The sequence below is a fragment of the Eutrigla gurnardus genome (genome assembly GCF_963514095.1).
Source record: "Eutrigla gurnardus genome assembly, chromosome: 3".
In the NCBI taxonomy this organism is placed as follows: domain Eukaryota; kingdom Metazoa; phylum Chordata; class Actinopteri; order Perciformes; family Triglidae; genus Eutrigla; species Eutrigla gurnardus.
The window spans coordinates 25,675,266-25,693,867 of NC_139917.1; the positions used below are offsets into that span (position 1 = coordinate 25,675,266).

The window sequence follows — 18,602 nt, forward strand, 5'->3', positions numbered from 1 at the left end:
GTGTTCTCCTGATAAGCATTAAGAGTGCTTATCATATCACAATCAAAAGCAAGAGAGGGAACTGAGAGGCAGATTTAACACGCTCACGTTCACTGCAGACAAACCACACAGCAGTTGCCATTTCTGTCAGTTAAAACTGTTGCAAAGAGATAATTACCCAGCAGCCGAAGTTGGGTGAAGAAGGTCAGTCGTAGTCTGAAGTTACTGGATAGTTTGGAACTGATTTAAGGTGGATTTTGTTGTATTTTGGAGCGGCTGTAGGATGGGAGGAGTGAAAAATCCCACATGCAGAACAGAGCAACATCTAACAACTATCCTACATTTTTTTTGCAGAGATGTTTTGGGCTGGTAACCCCCTCCCTCCCCTCCCTTTCTTGCCTTTCTCTGTAAACTGCATCAAACATGTCACCACCTTCCCTCCGCTGCAACCAAAACTCACACATCTGCAAACAAAGTTCCCCCCGGTGGCGTGAAAGCGGCTCACATTGTTTCACGGTTACATAATCCCATTTCCACACACACACACACACACACACACACACACACACACACACACATGGTGAATGAAGATGTTAGATGCGTGAAAAGTAGGTCTTGTTATTGTCGGTGGGGCTGCGTCCCCGCGGCGTGATACTGGCGCTCAGCGGAGGGTGAGGCGGCTCCGCGACTGACTGACGCCAGGTCGAGCACAGTCCCAAGACAGGCAGCGAGAGAGAGAGAGAGAGAGAGAGAGAGAGAGAGGGAGCACACACAGGAGGAAGGAGACAGAGAGAGAGAGAGAGAGAAAGAAAAGGTACTGTAAACGTTTACTTCCCTTTTTATTCAACGCGCTAAATGAAAAGTTGTCTTTACGTGTGTCTTCACCTGGCTGTCGCGTGCACGTCTCCTGTTTTGGAGAGGAAGTAGATCCCAACGGTTATCAACTCAACCAGTGTGTCAGCTTCAAACTTTTCTCTTTTTTCTCTTTTTTTCTCTCCTTTTTCTGTTTTAAAGCAGTGGAGCTGCACATGTAGTCACAGCTTGAAGGTAGCAATTGTTTATGCTATGTTTTTTTAAAAAAGAATCAGGGCTGTAGTGATGTTGTAATGATGCAGGGGAGCTTGCTGTTTATTACAGTACAGGGGTAACTTTTGTAGGGATATTTACCCCCCCTCCCCCCCCAAAACCCACCATAAATTGTGGTTAAATCCCTCACCAGCACTAGTGAATATAAAGGCACACTGCTGGTTATTCAGGAGGGAGGATGAAGGGAAGATGCACTCATTAAACACATGGTATTGGTGCTATTTGGTTCATTAAGCTAGATGATGATGTGTCTTACATAATGAGCTGCACCGTCTGGGAGATGTCAGAAAAATTGGGATCACAATTTGCCAAAGCCCAATGAGAAAAAAAGCAAACAAAATATTATCAATTTGCAATGACAAGCAACAAATCCTCACGTTTTATGGGAATATTTAACTTTTTGTCATTTAAATGCCTTAAATGATGGAGCAATTTCAGCTGTTGTGATGTGGATTGATATATATATTTGCATCATACACATATTAACCAATCATACAATAGATAAGGACGTACACATGCCATCCCTTTACATCTTGCCATGGTAAAGTTTCCCTATATCACCGTATTTTGGCTGATGCAGACCTGCTGAGGTTATTCCATGTTTTTTTAGTTATGCCAATGCGTTTATGAATTTGTGTATGTGTGTGCATGTGATAGAGTCCTCTCTTTAGGAGGGGGGGCTACAGCAGCTAAGGCTAGATCTCCTGACATTATTGAAGATGACATATCAGATTACCCAAAGGACAGGAATTTGTCCTTGTCCGTGATTTACTTCCAATTGTTTACCGTTCCTGCGTTCTTCGTCGTATGCGGCTTTAAAATTCGGGGTTTGAAAATTTAAACAAATGTTTTTATAGGATTGTAATTACATCAGGGTTAAGCCTCTAAAAAAAAAAAAATCTGTCCGTCTATAGCGAAGGCAAAAACACCACTCGACAACAAGGTGTAAATATAGGTTAGCAGCATTCCTGTATCCAGAGAGTCAGTCACAACAGTAGTGAACAACGTGAAAACCCTCCCCGTGTGTCTGTGGGGCCGGACAACACAGCCGCCATGTGTCAGGGTGAGGTGTCCACCCTAACACAACACTAACCCAACACTGAGTGCCGAGCGTGGTTGAGATAGCTGGCTGAAACCCCCATGTGCTCGCTAGTTATGTCTGCAGTTGTGTGTGTGTGTGTGTTGGGGGACTGGTGTGTCTGGGACAAAGAATCTGATCTTAATTCAGCCTTTTAAAATGAGGTTTTTGTGTGTGTGTGTTTTTCAGACTATCTAAATCTCTCACTAGTACGCCGGTCTTTAAAGCCTGAGCCGTGTAGGTGTTGTTTGTGAGGAAAAGTGACCCGGGCGAGTTTAAGGAGCCTCTCAGGTCAACTCCATGTCTAGTCGCTAAGGGCAACACCTCATGTCTGACTGCAGTTATTTCAAGCTCAGCTCTTCCACTGTGGCGGTGGTAGATATCTGGTTATTGTGCCTCTGTATTTGTTTTGGAAGCAATCGACTTGGCTTTGTATTAGTCGTGTTCTTGGGCGGATATATCAGTCATTTGAGGTTATTGCAAATACTGTATATGTTGCGTTATAATAAGCAAGAAATTACAGAAATTCCACATTTATTTTTATGAACCAGAGAGCACTGTCAGATTTGGTTTCCAACCATACAATGTCCCTCTTGGTACTTATTTGGGTCATAGTTTTTTATGACATAATTCATTTATTACTAAAAAATATTCATGTTCTTTGATCAGACAGTCTCCAGTTTTACTTCAATTTAGTTCATTTTTAGACCATTTTATATCAGCAGTTCTTATACAGCTGCTTTTGTTTGGACACATTTTAACAATTAATTGTCTGCCGATAATTCTCATGCGTTTTTATTCTTTAAAATATCAGAAAATACAGAAACATGCTCAGCACATTCAGCCCAAGGTGACATCTTCAAATTGCTTATTTTGTCTACCGCTCCAAACCCCAACAATATTCAGTTTGAGAAGATTTTTCTCAAGTGATATTACTCTTGAGATGGCTCCTTATGTTATTGTTGTGATGTATATTTGTGGGGGAAACCAGCACATATGGCATCCTTGCAATGTTCCTCTTTACTCAGCGATGACCCCTTGAAGGCACTTAATGGAGAAGTGTTCGGCGAAGAGGCCATGATATATGATTGTTTTCCGTCTCTCTCTCCAAAACAATCACTCCGCCTCGTGTCTCTGGCTTTCGCCGTCACTCTCGCTTTCTTCCTCTCTTTCTCTTTCTGCATCATTCCCCCTCTTCCCCCCCTCTCTCTCTCTCTTTATCTACCTCGCTCTCTCTCTTCCTGCACTCCTCTGTTTATAGCCAGTGACTCCATTGAGCGGGGGCTAATGGAGGCCCCATCCAGGACCCTGCTGATAAATAATGTAGCTTCTTTATAATGCTCCATCCCTGGGGAGGGTACAGAGAGCATCATTACTGCCTCCTCATCCTACACAGCCGGGCTTAAATTGATTAACAGACACTGGAGCAGTGCAAAGTGATCCATGGGGCTGGTGTAGTGGCTAACAGCTCGCACCAGGTGGGTCAAAGCCTCCGCCTGTCAGTGTCGCATGATCCCATTCTGGTGCTCCCATTAGCCCCCGGTCTCTGTCCGGCCGGGGTAACTGATGGCCATAACAACCAATAGCGAACACAATAGCGAGGGAGCATCGGGCGGCCCCAGCTGAAGGGAATGTTGGAGTGGTTTTTATGGAGCTGTTGTGTAAATGATGGTTGTGTGTTTCTGCTTTTATAGGGGGGGGGGGGAGCAGCGGCCGAGGCCCCTGCCGGCATCCGTGGGACTCTTTATTGACTTTGTGAGACGTGGGCGATGAGCAAAGATTTTTTTATGAAAGGAAAACATGTTGATAAATCACAAAAGTAATCTATTGAGACAGAGACACTCAGTTATTTGCAGAAGTTATCAAACACCCGGACATCGCTGCTTTTCTTCTGGGCTGTTTGTTGGACAAAACAAGCAAAAGAGACTTAAAGAGAATTGTAAATTACTGACCATATTTCACTTTGGTCCAGGTTGGTTTCACAGCTCCAGCTTTTTTAGTAAAGACTTCAGTTGGAAAACTGCTGAACCAATCAGAGCTTTGTAGGTGGGATTAAGAATGGTGACGCGCCCCATAAGGCTGTATACGAGACGTGTTTTTCGGCGTCGCCATCTTGGTTTTTGCAACCAGAAGTGACACGAGAGGGTGGAGCCTAATTTTTAGGCCGTTAAAAAGGTTACAGTTAATTCTGCTGAACTGAAAACACACTGTGAAATGTTAAATTTGTCGTGGTAGCGACCTGTAAATCACAAGGTAGTCACGCCCTACAGCCGCTTTATTATCTATTTTACTCTAAATGGGTCCCTCTGTTTACAACATCATGGTGTATTGAAGAAGACTTGAAACGAGCGATTGAAACCATGAACTCATGTTTACAATGTTTACTGAGATAATAAATCTAGTGAGAATTCATTTTCTCATAGACTTCTATACAACCAGACTTCTTCTAAACCGCCTCGTGCTCGCCATTAGAAACGTTTTTAAGACTTTCGGGCGCACACTGGCCAGTGTCGGGCTCATAGCTCCATCCATGAAAAATATCTGTACAGGCTGTTGTGTAACAAATCAGCATTTTCTTTGATCTGGACTGCAGACTAAAATCAGATAAAAATGGATGCAATCACAAAATTAAATTTCAGTGTGATTATGAGGGTATTTAGTGATCAGCTGAGGCTCATCAGCTGTGATTGAAAAGTGCTAGAATTAAGATCCTTCAAGGGGACAAATTACTTTTAATTTTGCATTTAGATTAGATCCCAGCTTAATTTATTGCATTAAGAATTGGTTTTGACAGACCAGCTGCAAAACCCATTCTATTTAAAGTGACATTTTCAGAGGCTTGTTTGGAAAGTGGGTGCACAAAAAGCCTGTTTATGTCATGTGAACATCCTCGGCTATACATAGGTGTAGGAGCAGGCAGGCACAATGGCGCCTTTATATTTTGACTGCCTCGCAGACAACTCTAAACTTGCATTGTCCAGAGAAACAACACAAAGCCGTATCAGACCCTTTAAATAAGCATGCGGTCAGGCCAGCAGTCAGATATTTCTAACTGTCAGGGCTGGAAATATCCAAGCGATATGGTCTGCAGCTGCAGCAGAATGACAACAGAGGGCTGTGAGGCCGGCTCCAGATGTTACAGTACAGAACTTTCTAGAAACTTCCATCTGAAATGGATTAAAGGTCGTCTTTCTGCAGCTAGTCCCGAACGTGTGTTGATAAGCGCCGGCTGTTACTGAGAGGCCATCAAAGCAACGCTGTGGCTGGAAGTGGATCAAAAAGACCTCATATGTCTGGCTGGTGGTGCAAAGATGATTTTGCAGTTACTACTTTTTGAACGCAATGTCAACACACTGTCTGTCTTTGGAGTCGGGCCGCGGTTAGTTACGCTTGTCTTTTTTAAATGTGACTTGTCTTTCGATCGCGCCAGTGAACGTCTGTACGTTCAGAGATCGGATCGGAGATCTTGCGTTAGAAACGGTTCACAATCCGGACAATTTATCCCATTACCTTCCTCCCCACATGGGAGTTCCTCTCTAAAGGCAAGAGAGGAGGGAAACTGGGGCTGTGAGTGGTGTTGAATTACCTGGACACAATATATCGAAAGCGGCGGCTTTGGAATCTTTTTTAGAAATCATTTGGGGGTCAATTCCAAATCGGAAATTGATCAAAATTAGATTTCGACTTTCGTAGTCAAAAGCAGGACGGCAATTCTCCCACAATTATTTTTTCTCTCCACCTAGCTCACCGGTATTCTGCAGCTGCACTTTTCGAGATACTGTGGCCGCCGCTGGAGTCAAATGATGAAGAAATAATGCTCTTGCTTCCCTGAAGTCACCTTCCCCGTTAATGTACAACCAACAGAAAAACTACTTTGTGGGGTGCAGGATATTTGGAGACTGCGGCCACCAATGCATTTCTTGTTCGACCACTGGTGTTTTTGATTTGTAGCAAAACATGTTTTACATTCCTCACAGTAAGGCATTAAAAAGGGAATAACAATAGTTGGTATTGGTACTAAAGTCAGGCTTTGTATTCCCCTTAGTATAACAATATTTCTAAAGATGCCCAGCCCTGAGAATGAGAACAGTTTGAGGTTTTTCAGACATCGTTAGTGCAAAGCTGCTGCAATGTGGACAAACATACAGCTCTGAGCAAGAGGAAGTGATGTCACTGCAGAGTGGACGATATGAAGACTAGACATGGGACCATATGAAAACGTCACAATTATCCTGATTATCCTGGCCAATAATTATAATTGATCATGATATTATCTTCTATATAACTCTTAGAATGCCAGCAAAACATACTGGAACAACAATATATATATATATATATATATATATATATATATATATATATATATATATATATATATATATATATATATATAATTTTTCTTATTGGGTCACAGATACATCTTTTTTATTGAAAAACAATTCAAATAATCTTAAATTAGATGATCATAAATCATAAGGTCTCTCTGCATAAATAAGGGTTAACAGTATTAATAAATAATTAAAAAAAAAAGGATTTTTGTATCCAGTAGTTTTTATATCAGACTATTTTTCACCACGACGGTGAACAAGACAGCTCATCAACTCATTGGTGATGATTTTCACGATTAATTTAACCATGAAAATTCACCACAATCAACTTATTGTGAGTGTTTTTTTTTTTTATCCTGCGCTAAATCAAATCTTCCATCATCCCATCCCTGATGATGAAGACACACCCTGTTTCCTGTCTCCGATGGTGGAGAGTTGCATGCTCGTAGTTTCTGATACCATAGTGAGCTCTTCTTATGTTTTCCCTTTCCTCTCTCACACGCACACACACACACACACACACACTCTCACACACACACACACTGCAATGTCCCCGCCCTCATATTCGTAGTTCAGCGTCACTTTTGATTAGCCAATATGATTCGGCTGCCTAAGCTAAGAATAGGTGCAACTTGCTGCTTTCCTGTCAGTGTGGTTAGCAATAGTAAGTGTCTAGGGCCCCCACACACACACACACACACACACACACACACACACACACACACACACGTTGTAAACAGCACCTGTTCTCATCAAACTTCCCTGCCCGTTTGTCAGTATGATGTAGCCTCCACACGCAGTAGCTGACAAAGATAGAAATCACTATTCATCCTATAATCTGAAGGGCCCAAAATAACTACAGAGCAGTCTTAATGATGTATTTGTTCCTGCGCATAGGAAATCCAATATACTGCAGGCTTTACTGTCAGAGAGCGATGCGTCCTCACCCGTGAGTCAGTGCGGATGAAAGGTGGTGGATTTCTGACGAGCTGTTTATTTAATTCTGGGATTTCATCTGAACGGCTGAACCTCGTATAACTATGTTTTTTTATCTCCACTAATTGGATTCAGAAAAAAAAACAACTAAAATGCTTAAGAAGGTTGGAACTGGGAGAGCTCAATGCACTCTTGTTTTCCCTTTTTAAAAGCTAGAATGTGTGTACGTCCCGGCTGCCGGATTGCTCCCGTGGGACCAGGAGTGAATGGGCACATTTATCCGGGGGTCCACATGCACTTCCTTTTTATTGTCCTGCACGTTGCCAGATTCCTGCCCCAAAACCAGTGTTTGTTAGCTGCTGGTGTTGAAGCTTTATAGAACATTTTGAACCCGGCAGGCGGCTCATTCAAAGTCTCCATCTGAAAGACCTTTTTCAGATTTCACCTACTTGCAGAGGCACAAACACCTTTTGTGCTCTAGCTGCTACTGAGACGTGTTTTCAGGAGAATTTTAACATCAAGTAAAACGATGGGTTGGCATCATGGAGACATGACATCACTGCATATTGAGTTTTATTTGCAACATCAATATATTTGTGATTTACTATCTTTGGCTATTGGTTGCAGAAATAAGCATTTTGAAGATGTCATCTTGTGTCAAGCACTCATAACTCCTGACAACAATTTGCTCAGATTAGTGTTGAGACAGTAAGTAACTGATTAGTGATTTGACAGCTATTATGAAATCTGATCAATTGTTGTAGTCATTTAGATATATTTTGCTTCTCAAATGGGAGGATTTGCTTCCTTTGTCTGTTTTACAGTAAATCGAGGGCCATTTTCTTACATTTATAGACTGTTTCAAAGTTGTTAATGTAAACATTCAAAATGTATCCCAGTTTAATTTTTTTGGCTGACATGAAGTAAACATGGACTCAAGCTGCTGTCTAGCAATGCAATTCCATTGAAACGGTCAATAGACTTTATTTGCATTACATTCACATTTACATTTAGGTCATTTAGCAGAAGCTTAAAGCGACTTACAAGAAGTACATTTGTCAAAAGAAACAAAGAAACCACAACGAATCATTGCTGATAAAGTAAGAGCTAAAAAAAAGAACAAGTGTTAGGTCCTCATCTGAGTAAAGTAGTTGTTCAGCAAATATACCTTCAGAACAATAGTGCTATGATCAAAGTGCTATAGGTAAGGGTGGGGGGGGGGGGGGGGGGGGTTAGTGGGTCATGCTATGCATTAAAATGATTATTTTAATAATTTATTTGAAAATGGATTAATTGATAATGAGCTTAATCATAACTTACAGCTAAAGCTGAAACAATTAATCACGTTCAAACAAATGAAAACTCAGGACTCAATGTAGAAAGCAATGGGCTTTTGGAAAATGTTCACTATTTATTTACAGACTTATGTTCCAGATGGCGACAGTATGACATAGAGATGTAATACATGTCTGATAGTGAATCAGGTGTTATTTCAGATTCCTGCAGGTTTGTAGGTTACGTACCGTATGTGAAGTCTTTTTCTGACGTGAGTGATGGTAATGTGACGAACCATACAGACAGGAAGCTATCCGGAGAATGCCTGGGGGGGGGGGGGGGGGGAGATCACATGAGGCCGTCCGTTATGACTCCTCTTCCAGTTTACCAGAAGCTGTGACAGAATGGTTATAATGGTGAGATCATCGCCTCATGGAGGGTTGTTCTGATGTTCTGGTGACTGATCAGTGCTGCTCGTGAGGCGAAAGGGGGAGAGGTGTGGAGCACAAAAGGGCACAGAGAGCTGCAGAAGTGTGTGTGAAGAAGTCTTTACTCGTCCATGCTAACCTGCCTCTTCTTTTCTTCCAGTAAGTGACCGTGAAGAGGACCTGATCTGACATCGTGGAAGTTGAGGATGATCTGAAACTCTAAAAGGACAAACGACTCGTCTCACCCTTTCTCTCGTCATCTCACACTTCTTTTTGGACCGAAGGGAGAGGGGAGGAGGTTTTTTGTCCGACATGAACGTCACCTCGCTCTTCTCCTTCACCAGCCCGGCGGTCAAGAGGCTGCTGGGTTGGAAGCAGGGAGACGAGGAAGAGAAATGGGCGGAAAAGGCCGTGGATGCTCTAGTTAAGAAACTGAAAAAGAAGAAGGGAGCGATGGAGGAGCTGGAGAGGGCTCTCAGCTGCCCCGGTCAGGCCAGTAACTGTGTGACAATCCCCCGCTCCCTGGATGGACGGCTGCAGGTGTCCCATAGGAAAGGTCTGCCGCATGTCATTTATTGTCGGGTGTGGCGCTGGCCAGACCTCCAGTCCCACCACGAGCTGAAGGCCCTGGAGTGCTGCGAGTTCCCCTTCGGCTCCAAACAGAAGGACGTGTGCATCAACCCCTACCACTACAAACGAGTGGACAGTCCAGGTGAGTGAGAGGATCCTGATCCGATCCGATCAGGGTCCTGAACTTGTGTGTGACGAACTCACATCGTCAGTGTTATTATAAAACCACACTCAGTTATATTCATTTAATACCAGCAAACCTTGTAATGGATGACTCCAAAGAGATGAACACAGTTTTTGAATTTGGGAATAATAGATTAATGGTGTGGCTTCAGCACTTTGTATCAGCGGATACAAGACATGAAGTAAAAAAAAAAAGAAAGTTGCATCCATATAAATGACATCACATGCTTGCACGCTATAAAACTGCATGAAAACATTTTCTTAATTTATGTGAATCCCAGGGGCATCCTGGAGGCCTTGTGGTTCAGACACATAACCACTCACTGTGATAGCGACATCCCAGCGTTGATGTATGTCCTCATAAAAGGAAAACTTTGCCAATAATATATATATTATAATTTGATTTAGTTTCAGGAACTTTTTGGGCATTTTTTACATTACTTTCCAGTAATAACTTATGCAGAGCTTCACTTATTTTATTATTATTATTTATTGAATCACTCTTTTCCCCCTGAATCTGTTGTCTGTTTTCTGAATGTATTTGTATGATCTGTGATGTGTTTTATTTACATAAGTAGAGGGCATCAAAGCCCATACACAAGGTAACAAATGATCATCAAATTACAATAGACAAAAACAACTCCAATAATATAAGATATAGTAAATAAAAAGACCATTGAAGTAAAATAGAAAACTCTAGTAAACAATAGTAATAGGTCAGGATTAGTGCTCCAATAAAACTATCTTTACAAAGCAGGGCCTCTGGCCTTTACTGCAAAGGTACGGCAGAAACGAGACGGATCAAACACGACTTGGCCTCCTACTAAACAGAAACTGTCAGCTGACAAGATAGAAACAGCTGTGTGCAGGGTGCTAAGTGTGTAAAGGGCCAAGTGTGTGTGTTCATGTGTGTGTGGAGCAGGAAATTCCATCTGAGGGAGAATGAGGGCTTTGTTGTGGGCATGCTGTGCTGCTGGCCTTTTTTATTTTTTACATTTATGCACACACACACACACACACACACACACACACACACACACACACACACACACACACACACACACACACACACTTATTACAAAAAACCAGGATACACACAAACTCACACACATAGTTTCTCTGAGGATGGCTGGAACAGGAAGCCAGTCACCCACACACAATGGGAGGAAAGGGTTGTTGCCTGCCTCGCACACTTTTTGTTTTAGCAGCGGGTCAAAGACGGAGGTGCTGAGGTGATTAAAACCCCTCAGCACCTGTCTGCCCCCCAACCCCCCCCCCCCCCCCCCTCCATCTCCCCTAACGCCACCCGACTACAGTCACATCCTGGCAATCCCCCTGCACACCCAAACACCTGCTCCACATATAACCTTTGAAATAAACTGCTCCATTGATGCATCGGCCCGCTGCAGGACACACAGGCTACCTGCAGGAACGCCGTCTAAAATTTCAGCACCGGCTTTATTTATCTGCGCAAGTATTTATAGACACAAGCGGAGCGTATCTCTGTGGTTTGGATGTACTGCACCTGAATAGCCCTCGCATCAGCCGGGATATTTATTCACCCCGAGTGATGAATTCCTCAAGAATAACTGCCTTAAAATGACTTTTCAGAGCAGAAACCTGAGAGTCTGGGCCAAAATACTGCTGGCTAAGAACAGGCTGGAGGCGGACTTTTGAAAAATGCAGGGACATCTGCACTCAAAATGTAGAAACATGGAGAGAGTTTTTTTTTCTATTATGTTGGAATTGTCTTGGAATTTGTTCTTTTTTTTCCCGTTTGGATAGATCCGTTTTACATGTGTGTGTCTGTATACAATGTCTTCTTTGTTGATCCTAATGGTCAATTATCCCCGGCAGCCAAGTCACATAAATCTCAGAACAATAAGAAAGAAGAGACATGCGTGTTAAGAAAAAAATGAGTACTGCCATAAAACAATCCTGCTCATTACTTTACGTCATACCGATGCTGGTGCTCAGTGTTTAACAGACAATGGGAGCTTTCTATCAAACCAGTATGACTTATTGTGGAGTGCAATGAAAGGGTCTCTACAAAACCTGATGTAAAACCTGATAGCAGTTACTATCTCTGCAAAAAGAAACTTTGAAGAACTGCCGATGCATCAAAGCACTTCCTTTTTTTATTTTAAACCGTTTTAATGTCTTTCTTCCTCCTCAGTGCTGCCCCCTGTGTTGGTACCGAGGAACAGCGAGTTCAACGCCAAGCATACAATGTTGCCTCGCTTCCGCAACCCTCTGCAACAGAACGAGCCGCACATGCCGCAGAACGCCACCTTCCCAGAATCCTTCGCTCCTCAGGCCAACACCATGCCCCCCAATTTCCCCACTTCGCCAGGAAACAGCTACCCAAACTCGCCGGGGAGCGGCAGCAGCAGCGCCACCTTCCCTCACTCCCCATCCAGCTCTGACCCCGGCAGTCCATTCCAGATGCCAGGTGCTTGATTCGACGGTGAACTTTTCTTTTTTCTTCCTTTTCCTGGAACAACAACTCACTTCTCTGCTCTTTGTTTTTGCCTCCTTCCTGATGCAGAGACTCCCCCTCCTGCCTACATGCCCCCAGAGGAGCAGCTGCCTCCGGATTGTCCCCAGCCAATGGACACCAACCTCCTGGCTCCAACCTTGCCTATAGAGAGTAACAACCGGCCAGGTAACCATGGCAGTTACTATCACACACACACACACATGCACCTGCTCGCCTTGATCTGCAGGTGCAAAGTTTTCTGGGAAGTATGAATGTGTTGTGGTAAAAACTTCATCTGCGTTTGTATGCCATAGCCTGTCCGATGCGAGCCGGGCTGCGTGTGGAAAGGATCCGTTGGTGTGCAGGGAGGCTCTGTCTGTGGGTGAGAGCCCATGGGAAGCTCACAGCCTCCGCAAATTAAGCCAAGCCTCAGAGCAGTTTTACGAGGCCTTTAAAAAGCTGGGGCTTATGTCATCACTGCTGGTGGTAATGACTTGAAACTCGTTAACAATAAGATTCACTAATTACCCCCCAACTTTCAGATCTGAAATGTGGTGCAGTAATTGCTGCTATCTCGACTCTCTGTGGTTTTCGGCTTAATTGTGTTAGAGACGCATCTAAACCCTGCGCTCATGACAACGCACATGCAGTACGATGGACGTGTGTCGGTCTGCAGAGACATTTGATTTAAAGGGTGATGCTGACCCGAATGCCTTAAAGCTTCAACCGTTGCCACGGTAACCCACATTCAAATCAGAATTTTATTGCATTTGGTTTTTTTTAAATATGCATTTAACCCCAAAAAATCACAAATAGCTCATAATCCCACATTATTCTTTGAACATCAACATGAATTATTATGAGTTATTCTAAAAAGACGGAAAGCGATGTTTTTTGTGTGTGTGTGTGTGTGTGTGTGTGTGTGTGTGCGTGTGTGTGTGTGTGTGTGTGTGTGTGTGTGTGTGTGTGTGTGTGTGTGTGTGTGTGTGTGTGTGTGTCCTTGGTGCTGAAGTGCATTAGAGGAGATAGTTTTCTCATTTCACATCCTGTTAATCATCTCATAACCCCGTTAATTTACCTCACGCCTCCCTGTCAGGTTAATCTATCGGCTTGCATACGACCTGTCTGACTTCCATACTTGTTTCTTGCCCCGTCACTATTAGGCTTGTAGTGTTAGTCGCCATGTTTGGAGCATAAATATATGGAAATAATGGAAACTAGTTGTGATAAAACCTTTTCAATAAAGGTAACATGTTTTACTTCTGCACTTATACAACATGCAGGTGTTTGCTATGAAATGCTGCTCGCCGAGTCCATCACCATCGAAATATTTGTCCATTTTTATGATCGTGCACTCAAAGCCCGCACACGCCGACCGCAGGAGAGCTGATGAAATGTTGGTTGGAATTTGAGACTTTGGCGCATTTTCTTTTTTTTTTTTTTTTTCCCACAAGCTGCATCCTGTACAGGGAGGCGGGATTCTATTCTCTGGGAAGGGGACAGACAAAACACACCTGCTAGCCAGTGCCACGCTACAGGAAGTTGTGGAGAAGTATGCTAGATAAACATGATTTATTCCTCCCTCTCAGAGTGGGTGAGGCCAGCTGGCACTGGCTCAGAGAGCACGGTGAGGCACCTTCTATTGACTGTTTTTCTGCTCAATAAAGGCTGGCACACAGACCTCAGACAGTAGGCATACTTTGGATGCGTCGGCATTGATTTTGGTCCACATAAATGTACACAAATGTAGCCATTGGGTCCTATATATTTATCCAAATCAATGTTATGGGCTGTGGGGGGCAATTTGGATGAAATAATTGTGCGGATGAGTATGATTTACAGCTGGCAACAGCGGTTCCTGGCAGCTCGGCCGTGCAGGAGTCTGCTCGGTGGAGTCTTAAATGTGCATCAAATGTGTCTGCGTCTGTCTCCGCGTGTGCTCGGCTCACTCCTGTTAATGTGTTTTCCTGTGCAGATGTGCAGCCCGTGGCCTACGAGGAACCCAAGCACTGGTGCTCCATTGTTTACTACGAGCTCAATAACCGCGTGGGCGAGGCGTTCCAGGCGTCCTCCACCAGCGTGCTCGTCGACGGCTTCACAGATCCCTCCAACAACCGCAACCGGTTCTGCCTCGGCCTGCTCTCCAACGTCAACCGCAACTCCACCATCGAGAACACCCGGCGGCACATCGGCAAAGGTGCATAGCAGGGGGGGGGGAAAGCTCGCCGTTTGGCAGACGAGACCAAATCAATTCATGTTGTCAATAGGAACAATAGCAACACATTGAGTAATCATTTTAGTGTATTGATTTTTAAGATGACCGCACTGCTGTTTTGGGGCCTTTTTGCTGACGAAAGTGACACAACAGCGCCGCTTCTCCGGGTGACCAACGCTTTGTTCTCTCAGGTGTCCACCTGTATTACGTCGGCGGGGAGGTGTACGCAGAGTGTCTGAGCGACAGCAGCATCTTCGTCCAGAGTCGTAACTGTAACTACCACCACGGCTTCCACCCCACCACCGTGTGCAAGATCCCCAGCGGCTGCAGCCTGAAGATCTTCAACAACCAGGAGTTCGCCGAGCTGCTGGCCCAGTCCGTCAACCACGGCTTCGAGGCCGTGTATGAGCTCACCAAGATGTGTACCATCCGCATGAGCTTCGTCAAGGTGAGCTGGTCCCAGTCAGCAATATTACGTTTTACAATATTCACCTTCCTTATATTTATAAACTGTGATTAGGGGTGTGAATCTTTGGATTCACAGCGATTCGATTAACGATTAGGAAGTTGGCGATTTGATTCAAGGACATTTTTTTTTGTAACGATTCGATTCGATTCAGTAACTTTTAACCAAAATTCTATCTCCATGAAATAAACATGCAATAATGCGAGTGAGACTATCTGTATTCAGACCACAGAATTACTTTTTTAACATATTTATTCTATAAAAAAGTAGAATAAATAATACATAATATTTTATGCTGAATACAAAAATGTAATGCTCAGTTATTTTTAACATTTTTCAACAGACATGCTGGCAGGAGAGAGAGTGTCTTAAACGTATTAAAACATTAATCATGAGTAAGAATCACGATTCATCTGATTAAACGCATTTATATTGATTATTGGTGAAGCGAATGAATCGTTACACCTCTAACTGTGATGATTTTTAAAACAGTTGAAACTTAGTATCACTGTGCATTTTATTTTTATTTTCTTAAGAAATGTGGGATTTTATAAATGTTAATTTAAGTGAATATAGGATTTTAAAAAATCAAGAACACAAAAATCTATATTTTTAATAACATCTGCGGTGCAAAAATTAAACAAGAGTTCTTTGATGCGTTCACTTTCTCTACTTTCTATTCCTTTATACAACTTTTTAACTTTGCGAGTTGTGAGTATTAAAGATTTTCACCATTTAGTAGTTTTAAAATTTTTAAATATAAATCAACAAAATCTAAACCATCATATATTCAAATTACCTTTTCTGAATTAATGGACTCTCGAAGAACTCCAATAAAATCGTATGTAATCTTAAAAATTAGGGAAAAGCACAACAAGAACCAGTACAAATGTGTGGCGTCATTCAGATTGGTGTGTTGTCATGTGTTCCAGGGCTGGGGAGCAGAGTACCACCGCCAGGATGTGACCAGCACACCCTGCTGGATTGAGATCCACCTTCACGGCCCCCTGCAGTGGTTGGATAAAGTGCTGACCCAGATGGGCTCCCCCCACAACCCTATATCCTCCGTCTCCTAGGCTTCACTGTCCTCAGCCCGGTGGCTGTCCACACCCCAGCATGTTGGTCTAAGTAGCAAGAAGAAGGGTCACAGATTGGCTTGTGGCTCAGCCCGTATGCCTTTTCTGACAGACATCATGACTGAAGCACAAGCTGATCTGGGACCAGTGGGGCTGGGCGGGATGTTGAATGGGTGGGTTTGTTCTCTACTTGAAGGATGTCTGAATTTGGGCACATTTACAGTCTGGGAGAGGAGTGAGCAAAGTGAGCGTGATGCAACTGGAAGATACTTGATCTTTGTGACCAACTGTAATAATTAGACCATCAACACTCGCCGTGACGCAAGTAACCGTGATCTTGCTCCGACGTCGTTTTCATTGTTCTATTATTCTGACTCATTACAAGTTTTTCATCTAAATAATCCCTCCAAAATCCAAATATATACGTGTGGTTAGTTACAATAATTATGGGACATTCCGGGTCACCACAATTGCAGTCGGCGGCTGTCTACTGGCTGACTGCAGCGAGGCTGGCATGAAATGTACTTACGACATGTAGAAAGTTAGACTGGGGGTAGACCGGTATGACTGAAAGAACTGGAATCATCCCCAGATTCAAGTATGCCGTTTCCTCAAAGTGTTGTTTTAAATATTTTTTAGGCTAATAAATTAAGCAGTACAAAGTTTTAAAAAGAAAATCCATTATCACAGATTATGAAGAATAATAAGAGGGCAAAATTAGGGGGAGTTTGAGAGTTTAGTGTGGGGCATGGCACTAAAAAAGGGCATTTCAGGCGATTCATTAAGAAAAAAAGACGTTTAAATGTTGCTCATCTTGTGTTACACTCGTGTTTCAAACGGATTTTATGAATAAAGAATAGTGTTTAGATATATTCACTATTAGAATATGTGCTGTGCAGTCTGGTTTTGCAAAGCATAGTTTGGTTAGTGTAGCGTCACACATTTAAGACTGGTAGCTGAACACATGAAGCAGAGGTCGAGTCCACGTGCGGTTTAGTTCGTCCCTTGCTGTTCTACTCGGCAGCGAAAATCAAATGTGTCGAGAGTCACATTGAGGACGTAAATATTTCAGTGACCCTGCTTCACTCTCTTATTACATTGACTGAGCAAAACTTGTGAAAATGACTGTTATGGGAAAAATGTTGAGCATTCACATTTTAAATTGTTGACTGAGAAAAAGGGTGTCAGTTACTGATGTCCGAATATGATTTTCTGTTTTTGTTTTTATAAATTTTGCCGTTCAGTTCTTTTATGCTTTGAGCAATCCTCTTTGCTGTTAAACTGTATTACTCTTTACATTCTTTTTGTATTTTTTTGAACATATTTTCTGTTTTGTTTGTCTGCACTTTCACACATTGCCTATTTGTTTTTGTTTTAGTTATTTTTTTTCTTTCTCCTTTGTGTTTTTGCTCAGTAAAACTCCCAGAAAAGCAGTTTTATTCCATGAATATCAAGCCTCTACTGGAAGATTCAATAAATTTGTTTCAATACTTGCGATGTCTCTTTTGTGAACACTGTGTCTGTGCATGTGTGTGTATTTTGGGTGTTTCTGTGTGCCTCTACATTTAATTACAGGCATGCAAATAAAAATATGCATCGTGGTATAGTCGGGGACTTTTGAGAACATCAACCACTCCGTGTGCGTTTGGATGTAGATCTTCACTTCGGAAGGCCCAACAATTACAAGTGCATCTGAAAACCACCGCACTGATGTCGAGCATTATTGCACTTTCCAGTAAATTGTAGGAAAATGCATGAAATGATGTGTTCTTCTTTGTTTTATGGGGCACCTTGTGACAGTAATGGTTTTCCAGGAAGCTCCCCTGGAAATCACTGGCTTAGATGTGTGTGTGTGTGTGTGTGTTGTTTCGTGCAGGCGTTCCATCTGACTACGTGACGTGGGTGGTACGGTTACACAGTGGTTAGCACTGTTGCCTCCCCAGACTTTGCATGTTTCTCCCAAATTCCACAGACGGGCACATCAGGTGGACCAGAGACTCTTTTACTCCAAACTCCCAACACCGAAATGTAATCAGGACGTTGAAACCCAGTGAGAAAGGTGTCTGTGTCGGTACATTTTTTTTCAGAAAACATATTTATATAGCTTGATGTAGATGCAGATGTGCATTCTCTATCCATTTCTTGGTTTTATTTCTTTTCAGTAAGAAAAGAAATACATTTTCCATTATTTGACTAAATGTAGGCCCACTGTTTTATTATTCTAAAGTCTGCAAAGTACTTTGTGAGTCCAAGAGCCAATCGAGTAGAGACACGGGGTGCCAAAACCCCAGATGCCATATGTACATGGCTGAAAATGTCAGGAGTTATACAAATTAAATGTTATACCTGATGTTTTTCTTTTGTTTAGACACTGCTATACTAAACAAAGTATTGTCTCTAATGCACTTAATTAATCCAAGAGCTCAACCAGTTTGAATCCTTTTGAAGTAGCCTGGTCCTCTCTTTAAAATCATTTCAATGAGATGACGAAGGAGAACAAACA

General features: G+C 42.7%; 1 protein-coding gene across 2 annotated transcripts; it reads left to right on the top strand.

Annotated features, from left to right (window-relative positions):
- Positions 1-680: 680 nt before the first annotated feature.
- On the top strand, positions 681-17,592 carry smad1 (SMAD family member 1). 2 transcript variants are annotated; one of them, XM_084005749.1, is made up of 7 exons: positions 681-793; positions 9,275-9,822; positions 12,040-12,315; positions 12,412-12,528; positions 14,318-14,539; positions 14,749-15,005; positions 15,956-17,592. In XM_084005749.1, exons 2-7 carry the CDS (start codon positions 9,423-9,425, stop codon positions 16,097-16,099), a joined length of 1,416 nt encoding a protein of 471 aa, XP_083861875.1. In that variant the 5' UTR covers positions 681-793; positions 9,275-9,422; the 3' UTR covers positions 16,100-17,592. The 2 variants fall into 2 exon arrangements, with proteins under 2 accessions (XP_083861875.1, XP_083861876.1); XM_084005750.1 differs by having other exon boundaries at positions 776-793; positions 9,271-9,822.
- The last annotated feature ends 1,010 nt before the right edge of the window (positions 17,593-18,602 follow it).

What these genes read in the sequence shown, in the direction of transcription:
- smad1 (XM_084005749.1), top strand. Translation starts at nt 9,423, where the DNA reads ATGAACGTCACCTCGCTCTTCTCCTTCACCAGCCCGGCGGTCAAGAGG. An exon ending in CAAACGAGTGGACAGTCCAG is followed by an intron (nt 9,823 to 12,039) that starts GTGAGTGAGAGG and finishes CTTCCTCCTCAG; the next exon opens with TGCTGCCCCCTGTGTTGGTA. An exon ending in CCGGCGGCACATCGGCAAAG is followed by an intron (nt 14,540 to 14,748) that starts GTGCATAGCAGG and finishes TTGTTCTCTCAG; the next exon opens with GTGTCCACCTGTATTACGTC.